Source organism: Salmo trutta, chromosome 23, assembly GCF_901001165.1.
Source record: "Salmo trutta chromosome 23, fSalTru1.1, whole genome shotgun sequence".
NCBI lineage: Eukaryota > Metazoa > Chordata > Actinopteri > Salmoniformes > Salmonidae > Salmo > Salmo trutta.
The window spans coordinates 39748414-39767172 of NC_042979.1; the positions used below are offsets into that span (position 1 = coordinate 39748414).

The following is an 18759-nucleotide window of genomic DNA, read 5'->3' on the forward strand; positions in this document are numbered from 1 at the left end:
CCAACCAAATGGCTAGAGCAGAGGAACACTTATAGTGGTGAGTTGTATCTCCAGTTACAGCTGTGTATCTCTAGTGGTGTTTTTACATATTGTATTTTTTATCATGAGCAAGATAAAAAAGAGGAGGAGGACCATGTCTCACCAGTCACTGGTACAGAAACGCTCTACTGTAACTGTTGTGTCCAGTTGAAGCTCGCATCTGCTACAAGACCATGGTGCTTGCCTACGGAGCTGTGAGGGGAACGGCACCTCCGTACCTTCAGGCTCTGATCAGTCCCTACACCCAAAGAAGGGCACTGCGTTCATCCACCTCTGGCCTGCTCGCCTCCCTACCTCTGCGGAAGCACAGTTCCCGCTCAGCCCAGTCAAAACTGTTCGCTGCTCTGGCACCCCAATGGTAGAACAAGCTCCCTCACGACGCCAGGACAGCGGAGTCAATCACCACCTTCCGGAGACACCTGAAACCCCACCTCTTTAAGGAATACCTGGGATAGGATTAAGTAATCCTTCTAACCCTCCCCCCTACCCTCCCCCCCCAAAAAGATATAGATGTACTATTGTAAAGTGGTTGTTCCACTGGATATCATAAGGTGAACGCACCAATTTGTAAGTCGCTCTGGATAAGAGCGTCTGCTAAATGACGTAAATGTAAATGTGTCAACAGTACTGCATGTGTAAGTAGGGTGTGTAGGTTGGGGGTGGGAGGGGGTTGTCAGCGCATGCAGTGATGTGGGCTGGTGTGTATTTTCTTTTCCCAGTCCGCCCCTGACCAGTGCTGTAGGTAAGACTTACTATTCATCTCAGACTCCCTCCATGCATACTGATCCTGTTATGTCTCATGTATGTTTAGGCACCACTGTGTAAGCCAGACATAGATATGAGGGAAAGAGGCTAAAGCTGGTGGTCTCATTCACAGGGAGCTTTGATGAGGCAGAAGAAATGCACGAAGTGCGCTGTTGCTCGTCTTCCTCATGACGTGCTTCATCCTCAGTCTGCCGGTGGATGTTGGGTTCTTTGTGGTCAAGTTGAGAAGGGCTCGCATCCCCTGGAGAAAAGAAGGGTAACAAGAAACCAGCACACTAGGATCATCTCATGTTTGCTGTTTGCTTACTTTTCCTATTTTGGTTCATCTCCAGTCCTCAACTGAAATTTCACTCCTGTTGGTTTACCTTTTATTTGAATAAGTTGATATTAGTTGAGTTCAACCAAGTTCATATAAAACTGTTATTAAAAAAGAACACAAACCAGCATAATGTTCAGTCCTCAAGGACTGGAGTCGTGCACCCTTATTATGGCTTATACACTGAGTGTTAAAAACATTAAGAACACCTTCCAATCAATTACATTTATTTATAAAGCCATTTTTACATCAGCTGATGTCACAAAGACACAAACTAATATTGAGTTGTAATGCCTGGGTTCAATTCCTGGGACCAACCATATGTAAAAATGTATTCACGCATGACTGTAAGTTGCTTTGGATAAGTGTCCGCTAAATTGTATATATTATATTTTACTAAAACATTTCTAGCATGGCACAACCTCTTTCCCACTTAGGTGCATAGTCAATAATGGACCTGACCTCAATTTCCCCCAAAATGCTGTGCTGCAAGATGACACACACTCTAAAGTGCAGTCATGCACAGCAAAAAACGTTGGTAGGGCCTTTTAAAATCCGTTTTTTTTTGCCTACTTCCATTCCATAAAAATAACAAAAATGGATTTTCGTTGTTCACAATGCTTAAACCACATCAGGGAATGACTTTTGAGGTCTGGGAAAAATTTATGAATCGTATATTGTTTATGTAGTTATCCTTTAATTCAGTGAGCATGCCCTGCACTGTTGTTTGGTTAGCGGGTTTTCTGTCGTGCAGTAAGCTCACATGTGATGTGATTCGGCCGCAATTGGAATATGGGAGTAAAAGGCCAGCCACACTACAGTACTTTTACTGGGGCACCCAGAATCGTTCTTGCTCTAAGCCAATATCTATTCGATATACAGTGATTCACATTGGGGACATTTATTTGACCTTGGAACATGTTTTAAAACCCAAGTTGAATGCAAATGTCACTTAAATATGAACAAATATGAATCACTGTTAATGTTTAACAATTATTTTTAATATATCATGAATGGTTTTGACACTTCTACAATTACGTGGGGGGCTTTTATTTTGAACATTTTCGAAATTCCTTGACCCGGAAGTTTTTTATTGTGTTGCTGACGAGATGTTAATCATGTGATGAGTTCACAAATCAAATCCCCACTTCTGCTGCCATTGGACAGCGAAAAACAAGTTAACCTTTATTTATTGTAATTTAAATGAGTTTGTTATAGTTAAGTGTTGGTGTAGATTACATACTGTAGCAACCTTAATCGTTAATTCAAATAATTTTGTTAGGTTCACATCAATTACTAGCTAGCCGAAATTTAGCTAGTTAGCAGGTTCAGCTAATTACAAATCCCCAAGATACAGCTATGTCTCATAGTCACGTCATGAGATTAGTAAATGACAGACAAATATAATAATACTAATTGAATGGAGTTTCCCATCTTTCCATTTACAGTTTCTGGCACAGCACAGAAATGCCCTTATCCAGATGGTGTGACAAAGGCATTTCCTAACAGACCTGCTAACTCTTTTTGTTAAGAGAGGCAATAAGAGAGGCAATAAACCATTCATCCACCAGCTCAGGGTCAAGCTACACTATTCACAGCCCTGTGTAATGTTCAATGGAATTGCATTGCAGGCTTTTTGAAACTTCATTAATTTTGTATTGTTTTAAAAATGGACAAATAAAAGGAAATAAGTAAATAAGAATTTGTTCTTAACTGACTTGCCTAGTTAAATAAAGGTAAAATAAAAAAGTATTGTAATGACCCTGGGCAGGGTCGTTACAGTATGGTTTAAACATGTCTTTAATGTTTATTTGTTTAAGCTGTTAAGGAATTATCACTAAGTGTTAATACCTTTGTGTTTACATCATTAAGCCTTTATGTATGTGCTATGAATGACCAAAGGTGTTTAACTTTATAGTAAGTACAGCGCCATGTGATATAGAGTCTTTATGTATTTGTTATGAAAGACCGAAGGTGTCTCACTTCAAACTAAGTATTACGGGACACTACATGAAGTGTCATTAAATAAGCTATTCATGTAATGCTGATTTAAGGTTCTCTCATGATCCACAGGTTACTGTAGGTTGTGAGAGGTATTTAAATGAGTTGATGGACCTGCAAAGCTTGATTACAACCTGTTAGACTGGTGCCAATATTTTGTGGCTGATCTTTTAGCGGAGGAGTGGGTGAATGTCTCAAAGACCTGATTGGGCCCAGCACCGCGCGATAGGGCTCGTTTTTGTTGTGTTTGTGTACTGAGGAACAAGTAACTTGATTTCAGAAGAAAGACACTATCAATTTCTTTAGGTTGGGGGCTTTCATCAAGGTAAGTATTTCTTTATGTAACGTTGTCCCCAGGCTATTGCATACACAAGCCTGGGATATCAACCATTCAAAGTTGGCCTTAGTGGGAGTGACCATAGAATGCTATAGGTGTGACCTTACTGACTAAAGTATTTGTCATAGTCACTAAACACAGTCAAAAAGTCATAATTATGGCTAAACCCTGCCTATGTCCACAATTTATTTTCTTAAAATTTGATTTGAAACCTAAGCCGAACTAATCAAGGCCAAGTTTGATGCATTGGTCCACCAAACCTTCCGTGTGTTTGGGTGGAAGTGTCTGTGAACGAGATTAGGTGTAATGTACATGACTAACATGACAACACTTTAGAGCAGAAGTTCTCAATCCTCAATCAGTTTTTGCCCTAGCACAAAAAGGCTTTTTATGAGTTGATCATTTGAATCAGCTGTGTAGTGCTAGGGAAAAAACAAAAATGTGCACCCCTTTGGGTCCCCATGACCAAGATTGAGAACCAGTGCTTTAGAGCATATGCCATCCTTCAGCACAACCATAGCTGCGGGAAGTAGGGGTGCTGAGGGTGCTGCAGCACTCCCTGAAAAATCACAAGAAAAAAATAAATGTTATGAAAACAAATATCACGAAAGTATATTTAAAAGTCTTTAAAAGTCCTGTATTACCGGACTGAGACAGCCATCTGCAGCACAGGCAACCCCCCCGCCCCCCCTCCCATTGCAGCACCCCCAGACTACTTTCTGCAGCTATGAGCACAACATTTCATCCGTTATAAAGCACATGCTTATATCATAATCGACATAGTGGCTTATGTCACATTTGACATTGGTGATTATGTCACACAGTTAGGCTGCAATTATGAACACTTTTTTAAGCATGACACGGTTATAAATGCTTTGTAAAACATGTATGTGGTGCTTATGAAGGCATTATGAAGTCTTTATGAAGCGTTTATAAGCTAAACGTAATTAAAAGCAGGACCCACCTGGTCTGTCATGGAAAGAGCAGATGTTCTTAATGTTTTGTACACTCGATTTTTCTATATACAGTATATTGTTTAATTGGATATTTTTTACAACATGTACTGTAATATGGTGGTGAATAATTCTGTGCCTACACCAAGCTCATAAGCTGCTGTTATGTAGAATTGTTGTAACATATTTTTTTTATCAAAGTTTATTTTAGTTCTGCAAAACTTGAAAACAATGAGGAATACACTAGTTTCAAGTTTTATTATTTGTATGTACAGGATACACATGGTATACACCGTCCAATGAAATGCTTACTTGAAATATACTCCATAAAGTATTGTAATGGAAAGGAGGGAGATTGATCTGTCAGAAGGTGGAATCGAACCCCCAATGTCTCGGTCCGGAGACCTGCATGCTATCAATGCTCTAAGAAAACGTGCTCCCTTTGGGGAGTTGGTAAACTATATAGGTGATTATCATTGTCCGAGTTGCTTAACTCTTATATATAATTTTATTTTCTTTAAACTATAGCCTGGATCCAAATTGAACTGCTGTTTTGCTTTTTCCATTTTAATGACAGTGAAATGGAGCAATTCAAACCATGCCTTATTCAATAAAGCATTCCAATGTTTTGTTCTCCTAATATTACCTAGGCCTTATCTATTTTATACATATAAATAGATTCCGTAAATTAGTAGTTTTGTCAGATTTTTCTATTGGGCCACATTCCTTTTGAATGACAAATATGAACTGTTCTCCTACTTGCATTCTTTAGTTGAATCAGATGTGTCAGCCCTGGACAAGAATAAACATTTGCATCCTGAGGGCCTGTCATGTAAAACAACAACTGTTCTTTTTTGAAATGACATTATGTTAATTATTGGAGGTGGCTAGCTAGCCAATGTCTGCTTCATAGCTGCTGTGAAAACACGTATTCAGCCCTTTCAAGTATACAGTCGTGGCCAAAAGTTTTGAAAATGACACAAATATTAATTTCCACAAAGTTTGCTGCTTCAGTGTCTTTAGATATTTTTGTCAGATCTTACTATGGAATACTGAAGTATAATTACAAGCATTTCATACAGTAAGTGTCAAAGGCTTTTATTGACAATTACATGAAGTTGATGCAAAGACTCAATATTTGCAGTGTTGACCCTTCTTTTTCAAGACCTCTGCAATCCGCCCTGGCATGCTGTCAATTAACTTCTGGGCCACATCCTGACTGATGGCAGCCCATTCTTGCTTAATCAATGCTTGGAGTTTGTCAGAATTTGTGGGTTTTTGTTTGTCCACCCGCCTCTTGAGGATTGACCAAAGTTCTCAACGGGATTAAGGTCTGGGGAGTTTCCTCGCCATGGACCCAAAATATCAATGTTTTGTTCCCCGAGACACTTAGTTATCACTTTTGCCTTATGGCAAGGTGCTCCATCATGCTGGAATAGGCATTGATCGTCACCAAACTGTTCCTGGATGGTTGGGAGAAGTTGCTCTCGGAGGATGTGTTGGTACCATTCTTTATTCATGGCTGTGTTCTTAGGCAAAACTGTGAGTGTGCCCACTCACTTGGCTGAGAAGCAACCCCACACATGAATGGTCTCAGGATGCTTTACTGTTGGCATGACACAGGACTGATGGTAGCGCTCACCTTGTCTTCTCCGGGCAAGCTTTTTTCCGGATGCCCCAAACAATCAGAAAGGGGATTCATCAGAGAAAATTACTTTACCCCAGTCCTCAGCAGTCCAATCCCTGTACTTTTTGTAGAATATCAGTCTGTCCCTGATGCTTTTCCTGGAGAGAAGTGGCTTCTTTGCTGCCCTTCTTCACACCAGGCCATCCTCCAAAAGTCTTTGCCTCACTGTGCGTGCAGATGCACTCACACCTGCCTGCTGCCATTCCTGAGCCAGCTCTGTACTGGTGGTGCCCCGACCCCGCAGCTGAATCAACTTTAGGAGATGGTCCTGGCGCTTGCTGGACTTTCTTGATCGCCCTGAAGCCGCCTTCACAACAATTGAACCACTCTCCTTGAAGTTCTACTGACAGCCATATCCTTGCCTGTGAAGCCCTTTTTGTGCAAAGCAATGATGACGGCACGTATTTCCTTGCAGTTAACCATGGTTGACCGAGGAAGAACAGTGATTCCAAGCACCACCCTCCTTTTGAAGCTTCCCGTCTGTTATTCAAACTCAATCAGCATGACAGAGTGATCTCCAGCCTTGTCCTCATCAACACTCACACCTGTGTTAACGAGAAAAGCACTGACATGATGTCAGCTGGTCCTTTTGTGGCAGGGCTGAAATGCAGTGGAAATGTTTTTGGGGGATTCAGTTCATTTGCATGACAAACAGGGACTTTGCAATTAATTGCAATTCATCTGATCACTCTTCATAACATTCTGGAGTATATGCAAATTGACAACATACAAACTGAGGCAGCAGACTTTGAAAATTAATATTATTTTTTTTGCCACGACTGCAGGCCTAGTTTCACTTTGTTTGTGAGGAGGATGCAGAACTGCACGCAATGTTGTGTTTCAGGTGACAAAGAGCCAGTAGTCAATCAATCAGGGTTGGAACATTTGTGTCGGTGTTTTAAGAATGCTTATTAACAATGCTGTTAGGGTGTAGCCTAATAAAGTGCCTAACAAGTTCTTATACAACTATTGAGATTCTGTAACGGCTGTCTTCTTCGTCAGACGAAACAGAGAAGTCATCGTCTGAGAACGTGGACCAATACGCAGCGGGGGATGTGTTCATCTTTGAATTTAATTAAGCAAGAACACTATACAAAAACAAAACAAGGAAACCGACAGCCAAACAGTCCTGTCAGGTGCAAAACACTAAACAGAAACAATCCCCCACAAAACCCAAAGGAAACACATGCTCCTTATGTGTGACTCCCAATCAACAACAATGAACTTCAGCTGTGCCTGATTGGGAGCCACACATGGCCCAAAACAAAGAAATACAAAAACATAGAAAAAGAACATAGAATGCCCACCCAATGTAACACCCTGGCCTAACCAAAATAAGGAAACAAAAAACCCCTCTCTATGGCCAGGGCGTTACAGTACCCCCCCCCCCCCCAAAGGTGCGGACTCCGGCCGCAAAACCTGACACTGAAGGGGAAGGTCCGGATGGGCCTTCTTACGGCGGCGGCTCAGGTGCGGGACGTGGCCTCTGTTCCACCCTTGGCGTCGCCCTCTTAGGTGGTGCACCTGGCCGCGCCGAAGGTCTGGTGGGCGACCCTGACTTCGCCCGGCTAGCGGGCGACCCTTGTTGCGCCCGGCTGGCGGACGACCCTGGCTGCGCCCGGCTGGCGGGCGGCGATGGCTGCGCCCGGCTGGCGGGTGTCCCTTGCTGCGCCCGGCTGGCGGGTGGCGATGGCTGCGCCCGACTGGCGGATGACCCTGGCTGCGCCCGGCTGGCGGGCGGCGATGGCTACGCCCGGCTGGCGGACGACCCTGGCTGCGCCCGGCTGGTGGGCCATTCTGGCAGATCCGGACAGGCGGGACACTCTGGCAGATCCGGACAGGCGGGCCACTCTGGCAGATCCGGACAGGCGGGCCACTCTGGCAGATCCGGACAGGCGGGCCACTCTGGCGGCTCCGGACAGGCGGGCCACTCTGGCGGCTCCGGACTGGCGGGCGGCTCTGGCGGCTCCGGACTGGCGGGCGGCTCTGGCGGCTCCGGACTGGCGGGCGGCTCTGGCGGCTCCGGACTGGCGGGCGGCTCTGGCGGCTCCGGACTGGCGGGCGGCTCTGGCGGCTCCGGACTGGCGGGCGGCTCTGGCGGCTCCGGACTGGCGGGTGGCTCTGGCGGCTCCGGACTGGCGGGCGGCTCTGGCGGCTCCGGACTGGCGAGACCCACTGGAGGCCTAGTCCTGGGAGGTGGCACAGGACGGACCAGGATGGGGAGACCCACTGGAGGCCTGGTCCAAGAAGGAGGCACAGGATAAACCAGGCTGGGGAGACCCACTGGAGGTCTGGTCCGAGGAGGAGGCACAGGACTCACCAGGCTGGGGAGACATGCAGGAGGCCTGGCTTTGGGCGCAGGCACAGGACTCACCAGGCTGGGAAGACATGCAGGAGGCCTGGTTCTGGGCGCAGGCACAGGACGTGCAGGGCTGGAGAGGTGCACAGGAGGCCTGGTGCTGGCACAGTCTTCACCAGACGGCTAGCACGCACCTCAGGACGAGTATGGAGAGCTGACTCAGGTGACATCAACTCGAGGACACGCTCCGTAGGGCGAATGTCGTGCCTCATGCACCAACACAGCAGCTCTCTCATATCTCTCTCCTCCAATCTCCCCATCAACTCCTTCACTGTCTCTGCTTCACTCCCTTCGCTCACCTCCAACTTCACCCCGACTGGCTCTGGTTCCATCCTCGCATGGCACTTGCGGGGGGCTGGGATGTAGCGCACCGGGCTATGAGCGCGCATTGGAGACACCATGTGCTCCACCGCATAACACGGCGCCTGACCAGTACCACGCCGCTTCCGGTAAGCACGGGGAGTTGGCTCAGGTCTAACGCCTGACTCCGCCAATCTCCCCGTGTGCCCCCCCCCAAAAAATAATTTTTGGGGCTGCCTCTTCACCTCCACCTGCTTCCCCGGCAGGTTGCTGCAATGGTCAAATAGCTGTTCCCAAGTCCAGTCTATTCTTGCCTCCAATACTTCCAGCGACCAGGATGCCATCTCCTCCCAAGCGCGCTGCTTCCTATAGTCCTCCTGGACTTCCATCTGCCCTCTTCTCCGCTGCTTGGTCTTCTTGTGGTGGGTAATTCTGTAAGGGCTGTCGTGAGAGAGAGTAGACCAAGGTGCAGCGGAGTTAGTCTTCATCATTATTTTAATTACAGAAAGAACACTATACAAAACAAAACAAGAAAACCGACAGCCAAACAGTCCTGTCAGGTGCAAAACACTAACAGAAACAATTACCCACAAAACCCAAAGGAAAAACATGCTCCTTATGTGTGACTCCCAATCAGCAACAACGAGCTTCAGCTGTGCCTGATTGGGAGCCACACACGGCCCAAAACAAAGAAATACAAAAACATAGAATAAGGAACATAGAACGCCCACCCAATGTAACACCCTGGCCTAACCAAAATAAAGAACAAAAACCCCTCTCTATGGCCAGGGCGTTACAGTACCCCCCCCCCCCCAAGGTGCGGACTCCGGCCGCAAAACCTGACACTGACACTCTAAAATGAAAAATGACAACTACAGTAGGTATTGTATATTAAAAAAAATAGAATATATCTGGATATAGCTGTGAAATTTGAATGAACATGAAAAAATAGATACATCTGGACAGTATACAAAGTATGATGTTATTTTACAATTTGCCTAGAATCAACTGCACCCATCACCTAAAATGTTTTATCTTCAAAAACTTAAGCCTATGTAAATGTATCCCGTTATGCAAAATAAGTGTGTTTCTGTATAATTTGTGCTTGTTTCAGCAAACACTAAGTCAGGCAAAACTGTTGTCTGTCATTGTACATTGCAGGTTCCTTTCGTGAGGGCTCCAAAAGTCACTCCAACAAGAGTGAAGCCAGCTGCTTTCAAATATGCAATTTTTTTTCTCAGCTATCTCTCTTGCAGCTCTCTCCTTTTTTTGCGTCAGCTCCTTGATTGCTCGATCCAGGGCAATTCCTCCATATTTACCTTTCAGTGCTTCAGTTTCTATCCATGTCTTATTTCCATTCTCTTTCAGAATCCTATCTTTCTCCTCCTCAATCGCTCTCTCAGCCTCTTGGAACATTTTGTTGGTGTAGTAGTGCTGTCTTCCATCCATTATGGTCATGTTGTTGATCTTCTCAAGCAGCTCAGAGACCTGAGAGCGATTATTAGGGTCTCTGTTGTTGAAGGCATGATATCTCCCATGGCATGCTTCAAAGACCAAGGTTTTTAAATCTGCACTAACTTCACTTCCCATAATGAATGATTCAATACTTTCTCCCTGTAGATCATCTTCACGAGTGAAAAGCACTATGGTGTACTTTTCTGCCTCTTTGCCAAAGATCTGCTGGAGGATGTTCACCGCCTCTTTCTCCTCGTCTGTGAATCTACCCAGCTGGATCACAATCAGGAACGCATGGGGACCAGGAGCAGAGAAAGTGATGCACTTTTTGATCTCGTTCAGTATCTCCTCTTGGGTAGATTTGGTGTCGAACAAGCCTGGAGTGTCGATGACAGCAATTTTTTGCCCATCCATGTCCTTTTTGTTTTTGTCACACGCCAATGTCACAGAGGAGGAAGATAACTTAGACATGAATGCACTTTCTCCCAGGATGGTGTTTCCTACTGCACTCTTCCCAACTCCAGTCTTCCCAACCAAAACAATCCTCAGCTCATCTTTTTGGTTTGGCTGCTCTGTTGGGTGACAAAGGCAAGTTCTTCACTATTGGCACAGATTTGCATGTTTGCAATGTTTACACCTTTTCAAGATTTCGATCAATTTGCATTGTCCTTTTGGCTACAGTATATTTTATTGACCATAGATTCATGTGATGTTACTTTGAGTCATATTATTCTTCTGATATTCCAGGTAGAGCCCGCTCAATCACATGACATGTCCAATCAAATAATTGTGAGCCTCACAATATCAAACTCAATACATATGCAGAAAAACAAATGTGCAGGAAACTAAGAGACCTGTGCTAATTAAACATGCAGCTGATGGTGTCCTTTTTAACCCGACACATTTACTTAGAAAAAAGAGAAAAACAATGAAAAGCTGGCAACTGGGTACTGGCTTGTGTTTCAGTTCAGTTCGTTATTTATTAATAAACAAAATAATCAACTTGAATGTTTCACTTAAGAGGGTAATCATTTCCTGTTTGTGGACAGCACCCTCATAAGAAAACAAGCTCATGTATTAATAGATATCGCACAGAGACCCCATTATGAACGGATGTACTTGTTGATGAACAGTGAGTGTCTCTGTATTTATTATTGATTGTGTCAACCACAAAAGAAGATCTGACATTTCACAATAAAGTAATTTGAATTTAGCTATATTGGATATACTTAATATACTGTATGTTTGACAGCAGTATTTCTACATGTTTACTGTTAGTTGAATGAAAAGTTAGTATAAAGGAGCATACTTTGTGTACATTGACCCGTTTAACGATAACTGAACAAAATATATAAAGTATTATTGCATTGACCTGATGGGTTTGCACTACAGTAGTCTACTGATATAAATACCAATTCTAGTTGATGATATTATTACATTTAACTTCCTTTCATACAAGTATCATATATACAACAAGAACGTTAATATACTATTAACTGAGTGTACTTACCCATCTGATTATCCAGGGAACTCATGTTTGAGCTGTGCCGTCTGTCATGTGCTGTGTTTGTTTGATTTTAGAGTGATCTAACGAATCATTACTGTCTCTATAGCCTTGTGTGCAGGGCGGGCTCTAGCCATGAGGGCCCTAAACACATTTTGGTTGGATGATTGCATGTTGCAACTCAGCGTAAAACACCTCCCCTCAGAGGGGTTGGGTTAAATGGGGATGACTCATTTCAGTTGAATGCATTCAGTTGTGTAACTGACTAGGTATCCCCTCCCTCCTCCCTCCTTTCTAACAGCCTACAGAATTTCAATAGGCCTAATCAATAATCAGTTTCAATAGGCTTATCAATTTAATCTTGCCAAAACAATTTAATCCAATGGTTCATTTCAAGAGTCTTAAACATGTCTGTGTTTCTATAACTGTTATTTGTTTAATACTAAACTATGATTACATTATTTGAGTTATGATTCTGATAGGGAACTACACATATGGAGTTGTGAAAACAGTAAGTTTGATACTCTACATACAATCAATCCTTTGGGCCTTTTCCAAATGAGACGTTTGAAGTAAATCATGTTAGTTGACTTTCTCTTATGTTCGTAACCTCCTTTCCCTCTTTTTGGGGGGTTTATTTATTTGCCATTATTAAACCTTTATTTTATCAAGTAGATTATCGTGAGCACATTTATTTTTTGTTTGTTGCACATTAAATTCAAACCTATTGTATGTTTTGTAAAGTATATAAAGTATGATATTATTTTACAATTAGCCTAGAATCAACTGCACCCAGCACCTAAAATGTTTTATCTTCAAAAACTTCAGCTTATGTAAATGTTACCGTTATGCAAAATAAGTGTGTTTCTGTATAATGTGTGCTCGTTTCAGGCAAAACACCATCCTGGGAGAAAACGTTTTTACGTCTAAGTTATCTTCCTCTGTGACATCGGTGTGTGACTAAAACAAAAGGGACCTGGATGGTGAAAATATTCAGATGGACTCTGACAAGGTGACAGTGGTGGTGGATTGGCCTCAACCCACATCCAGAGTGCAACATTTCCTGGGGTTTCTACCGCCGCTTCAGCCAGGGTTACAGCACCCTGGTTTACAGCACCCTGGCTTCCCCTCTCTCAGCACTCACCTCTCCCAAGGTTCCGTTCACATGGTCTCCAGCAGCTGACCGGGCATTCTCAAACCTCAAGCTTCGGTACACTACAGCTCACATCTTAATCCATCCGGACCCGTCCCGTCAGTTCGTGGTGGAGGTCGATGCCTCGGACGTCGGGTCCGTCCTGTCCCAGCGTTCTGCTCAGGACCAAAAGCAGGATCCCTGCCATTTCCTTTCCGTTGTCTTAATCCCGCTGAGAGGAACTATGACGTGGGAAATTGAGAACTACTCTCGGTGAAGTGTAACGCCCTGGCCATAGAGAGGGGTTTTTTGTTCTTTATTTTGGTTAGGCCAGGGTGTTACATTGGGTGGGCGTTCTATGTTCTTTTTCTAGGATTTTTGTATTTCTTTGTTTTGGGCCGTGTGTGGCTCCCAATCAGGCACAGCTGAAGTTCGTTGTTGTTGATTGGGAGTCACACATAAGGAGCATGTTTTTCCTTTGGGTTTTGTGGGGGATTGTTTTCTGTGGTGTTCATTTTGGGACCAGACAGGACTGTTTGCTGTCGTTTCTTTTCGTGTTTTGTATAGAGTGTTTATGTTCATTAAAATCGTTAATAATGAATACACATCCTCCGCTGCACCTTGGTCTAACAGGCGTTACAGAAACCCCCACCAAAAAACGGACCAAGCAGCGGAGGAAGGAGAAGAACCAGGAGAAGATCTATCGGGACTCATGGACGTTGGAAAAAATGGAGAGGAACGTTCAAGATTCCTGGAGATGGGAGGAATTACTGGATGAAGGTGGAATATGGGCTCAAGCTGGGGAGTATCGCCGCCCGCAGTGGGAGATCGAGGCGGCGATAGCTGAGAGGCGCTGGTACGAGGCAAGGGAGCGTGACGGACACGAGAGGCAGCCCCCAAAAATTTTTTTGGGGGGGCACACGGCGAGTGTGGCAGAGCCAGGATTTAATTCTGGGCCAACTCCCCGTGCTTACAGGAGGCAACGCAGTACTGGTCAGGCACCGTGTTATGCGGTAAAGCGCACGGTGTCCCCAGTACGCGTTGATAGCCCGGAGCGCTACATGCCAGCCCCCCCAGTTGCCATGCGAGAGCAGGCATCGAGCCAGGACGGGTTGTGCCAGCTCAGCGCGTCTGGTCTCCAGTGCGCCTCCTCGGTCCAGGTTATCCTGCGCCGGCGTTGCGCACTGTGTCTCCAGAGCGCTGGGAGGGTCCAGTTCGCCCAATGCCTGCTCTCCGCCCGTGCCGGGCCAAAGTGGGCATTCAGCCTGGAGTAAGCATGTCGAGCGTACATACCAGAACTCCAGTGCTCCCCCACAGCCCGGTTTATCCTGTGCCTCCTCCTCGGTCCAGGCCTCCAGTGGGTCTCCCCATCCTGGTCCGTCCTGTGCCTCCTCCTAGGACCAAGCCACCAGTGGGTCTCCCCATCCTGGTCCGTCCTGTGCCACCTCCCAGGACTAGGCCTCCAGTGGGCCTCCCCATCCTGGTCCGTCCTGTGCCACCTCCCAGGACTAGGCCTCCAGTGGGTCTCCCTAGTCCGGAGCCGCCAGAGCTGCCCGCCAGTCCGGAGCCGCCAGAGCTGCCCGCCAGTCCGGAGCCGCCAGAGCCGCCCGCCTATCCGGAGCCGCCAGAGCCGCCCGCCTGTCCGGAGCCGCCAGAGCCGCCCGCCTGTCCTGGAGCCGCCAGAGCCGCCCGCCTGTCCGGAGCCGCCAGAGCCGCCCGCCTGTCCGAAGCAGTCAGAGCCGCCCGCCAGCCCAGTGAGTCCTGTGCCAACGCCTAGGGCCAGGCCTCTAACATGTCTCCTCAGCCTGGTGAATCCTGGGTCAGTGCCGCTGGAGCCGCCAGGGACGCCCGCCAGCCGGACGCAGCCAGGGACGCCCGCCAGCCGGGCACAGTCATCGCCACCCATCAGCCGGGCGCAGCCATCGCCGCCCGCCAGCCGGGCGCAACCATCGCCGCCCGCCAGCCGGGTGCAACCAGGGTCGCCCACCAGCCGGGCGCAGCCATTGCCACCCGCCAGCCGGGCGCAGCCATCACCGCCCGCCAGTTGGGCGCTTCAAGGGTCGGCCGTCAGCCGGGCGCAGCCATCACCGCCCGCCAGCCGGGCGTAGCCATCGCCTCCCGCCAGCCGGGCGCAGCCATTGCCGCCCTCCAGCCGGGCGCAGTCAGGGTTGCCCACCAGCCGGGTGCAAACAGTGTCGCCCACCAGCCGGGCACAGTCATCGCCACCCGCCAGCCGGGCGCAGCCATCGCCGCCCGCCAGCCGGGCGCAGCCATTGCCGCCCTCCAGCCGGGCGCAGTCAGGGTTGCCCACCAGACCTTCGGCGCGGCCAGGTGCGCCACCTAAGAGGGCGACGCCGAGGGTGGAGCCACGTCCCGCACCTGAGCCGCCGCCGTAAGAAGGCCCATCCGGACCCTCCCCTTCCGTGTCAGGTTTTGCGGCCGGAGTCCGCACCTTGGGGGGGGGGGGGGGGGGGGGGGGGGGTACTGTAACGCCCTGGCCATAGAGAGGGGTTTTTTGTTCTTTATTTTGTTTAGGCCAGGGTGTTACATTGGGTGGGCGTTCTATGTTATTTTTCTAGTTTTTTTGTATTTCTTTGTTTTGGGCCGTGTGTGGCTCCCAATCAGGCACAGCTGAAGTTCGTTGTTGTTGATTGGGAGTCACACATAAGGAGCATGTGTTTCCTTTGGGTTTTGTGGGGGATTGTTTTCTGTGGTGTTCATTTTGGGACCAGACAGGACTGTTTGCTGTCGTTTCTTTTCGTGTTTTGTATAGAGTGTTTATGTTCATTAAAATCGTTAATAATGAATACACATCCTCCGCTGCACCTTGGTCTAATTCTAACGACAGGCGTTACATGAAGATGGAGTTGGAGGTGTGAAGGCACTGGTTAGAGGTGGCAGAACGTCCCTTCCTAGTGTGGACTGATCACAAGGACCTGGAATATCTCCGCACTGCCAAGCGCCTCAACTCTAGGCAAGCTCGATGGGCCCTGGACATCCCTGGTCATCCCTACTGCCTCTGATCTGGTGAACTCACTAAACACAAATGTAAATTATGTCTGAGTGTTGGTGTGTGCCCCTGGCTAAATCAAAAAAAGAAAATGATGCCGTCTGGTTTGCTTAATATAAGGAATATGAAAGGATTTTTACTTTTGATTCTTAAGTACATTTTACCAATTATATTTACTTTTGAAACTTGAGAATATTTAAAACCAAATACTTTAAGAATTTTACTCAAGTAGTATTTTACTGGGTGACTTTCACTTTTACTTGAGTCATTTTCTATTAACATATCCTTACTTTTAGTCAAGTGTGACAATTGAGTACTTTTTCCACCACTGTGCACCGTTTGTCACCGTTGTAGTGCAATTGATGTATTGCTAAGTGTTGTGTTGTGTAGTGTCTTTGCTGGCCAGGATTTACATGCTAAAATCGCCGCTGATCCTGAGGGCCTGTCATGCAAAACAGCAACTGTCATTATTTGGCATGACATTATGTTAATTATTGGAGGTGGCTAGCTAGCCAATGTCTGCTTCATAGCTGCTGTGAAAACACGTATTCAGCCCTTTCAAGCATAGGCCTAGTTTCACTCTGTTTGTGAGGAGGCCTAGTTTCACTCTGTTTGTGAGGAGGCCTCGTTTCACTCTGTTTGTGAGGAGGCCTTGTTTCACTCTGTTTGTGAGGAGGCCTCGTTTCACTCTGTTTGTGAGGAGGCCTCGTTTCACTCTGTTTGTGAGGAGGCCTCGTTTCACTCTGTTTGTGAGGAGGCCTCGTTTCAATCTGTTTGTGAGGAGGCCTCGTTTCACTCTGTTTGTGAGGAGGCCTCGTTTCAATCTGTTTGTGAGGAGGCCTCGTTTCACTCTGTTTGTGAGGAGGCCTCGTTTCACTCTGTTTGTGAGGAGGCCTAGTTTCACTCTGTTTGTGAGGAGGCCTAGTTTCACTCTGTTTGTGAGGAGGATGCAGGTGGTTTCAGGTGGCAAAGAGCCAGTAGTCAATCATTCAGGGTTGGAACATTTGTGTCGGTGTTTTAAGAATGCTTATTAACAATGCTGTTAGGGTGTAGCCTAATAAAGTGCCTAACAAGTTCTTATACAACTATTGAGATTCATCCAAGGATATCGGCCACACCCTAACAGAAGAAACATTTTCTCATGAAATCATTTGACACATAGTTAGAGAATAGGACTCTTGTAAACACGTTTTACTATGATATGTTTTACTACTATATACAATATTGATCTTTATACTTTAACCTACCTCTCAGACAAGTGCTATATATGCCCACATGGCATGACTTTCAACAGTCGCAGATAAAGTAGCTGGAGCATATGAAGGCACATTTTCAGCAATACTATTATAACAGGGCCAAGATTTCCTTCGCTGTGTTTACACAGGCAGCCCAATTCTGATCTTGAAATTAATTAATTGGTCTTTTAACCATTTAGATCAACTCTGAAAAATATCAGATGTAAAAAAAAAAAAAAAAAATCTAAAAAGAAATTAGTGGAAAAAATATCAGAATTGCCTGTGTAAACGGTTACATGTATTCATTTGGAATGTTGGTATTATGGAAAATGTGTTTTGTTATATTGGCCGTCACTAGTTATTACAACCACAAAATCTTAAACCTGCCTATTTCTACAAATGATCTTCTTTAAATGTGATTATAACCCTAACCTTAACCACACTGCTAACCTTAACCGCAATGCTATCCTTTTGCCTAAACTTAAATTAAGACCAAAAGGCTATTTTTAGTTTTGGTGAACTTTTTACGATTATAGCCAATATGGACTTTGTGGCTGTGGTAACTAGTGGAAACCCGGTTCTTGACTATGTCTACTTTCTTCCCGGGCTAAAGAGGTGATTGCGCACACCTGCGCCCCTTCCCTTTAAATGGGGAGCAAGGTGCATTCTGGGCGCGAGCCCTATCAGGGAGAGGTAACTGCTGGACTCCAAGCTGCGGTGCTAGTGCACGGGGGATTTTACAGTATTGATGTTGAGTGTATTGTTACATTTATTAAAGTAAGAGCAAAAATGGTTTGTGTTTAGATGTGGCATCTTGGACCAATGCCAGGTAGTGCACAACGTTTCATTGTTCGTATGTGTTATTTTGAAAGGGGGAAACTTGATATTCTATAATGTAATCAGGACTCCCTTATGACTAGTTGTACTTGTTGTAGTTAACTTGGTAGCTTGGTGTGGCCCATTACTGTTTGCTGTGCTGCTCTTTAGTTACCTTTGTGATGTTATCATATTGTGCCTTTCGCTACAGTATCTCTTAAACAGAGTGCTGTGTCCTACAACTTAAGTGCAATAATTGTCTACTGTAATCTAGAATACATTATGAACAATGGAATGTCTCATGCTTACCCCTGCTTGAACTATTGACATTGTAATGACACTGTAGTAAACAATATATTTTTGTAATTCATTGTTGCGTGATCTGTTTACTTACCATGATACCATGATATTCAACCTAGTTGAAGTCTGGCCTATCTGAAAACAATCTGTTTGTTACACTATCAATTAGAAGTTTTCTTCTATATTCTACTTTGACGTGAAGGATTTTAATCTTGCATCAAATTTGGGCATATAACTTTATTGTTTGTTAGCCTAGCAACCGATCAAAAAATCCAGTCAATTTGCATTTCACCTTTTAACAAATGCATTTGTCCAATTACAGTATGCTTAAACTCTGCCCAAAACTCCCAACAGCAAACCACTGGTCATAGTGGCAATGTAAATGTTTTGCATCATAACTACTGTGTAAAGACAGACCAAGGACAGGCCAGCAACCTGAGGCCAGCAACCTGAGGCCAGCAACCTGAGGCCAGCAACCTGAGGGCAGCAACCTGAGGGCAGCAACCTGAGGCCAGCAACCTGAGGCCAGCAACCTGAGGCCAGCAACCTG

General features: G+C 45.8%; 2 protein-coding genes across 3 annotated transcripts in view; one reads left to right on the forward strand and one right to left on the reverse strand.

The window, feature by feature from the left end:
• Positions 1-18759, forward strand: part of LOC115160034 (zinc finger protein OZF) — a 51321-nt gene that overhangs the window by 7006 nt on the left and 25556 nt on the right. The gene's annotated exons all lie outside the window — the stretch shown is intronic.
• LOC115160039 (GTPase IMAP family member 7-like) lies at positions 9631-11897 on the reverse strand. Of its 2 annotated transcripts, XM_029710290.1 has the most exons (3): positions 11723-11897; positions 10270-10784; positions 10022-10157 (listed from the first exon to the last, which is right to left on the reverse strand). In XM_029710290.1, the coding sequence occupies exons 1-3, from the start codon at positions 11745-11747 to the stop codon at positions 10122-10124; spliced, it is 576 nt and encodes a 191-aa protein (XP_029566150.1). In that variant the 5' UTR covers positions 11748-11897; the 3' UTR covers positions 10022-10121. The 2 variants fall into 2 exon arrangements, with proteins under 2 accessions (XP_029566149.1, XP_029566150.1); XM_029710289.1 differs by having other exon boundaries at positions 9631-10784; positions 11723-11865.

Bases quoted from the DNA above. Each gene is read 5' to 3' on its own strand.
- LOC115160039 (XM_029710289.1), bottom strand. From the start codon at position 11,747: ATGAGTTCCCTGGATAATCAGATGG. The intron at 10,785-11,722 runs GTAAGTACACTC...GTCACCCAACAG, and splicing joins TTCCCTGGATAATCAGATGG to AGCAGCCAAACCAAAAAGAT.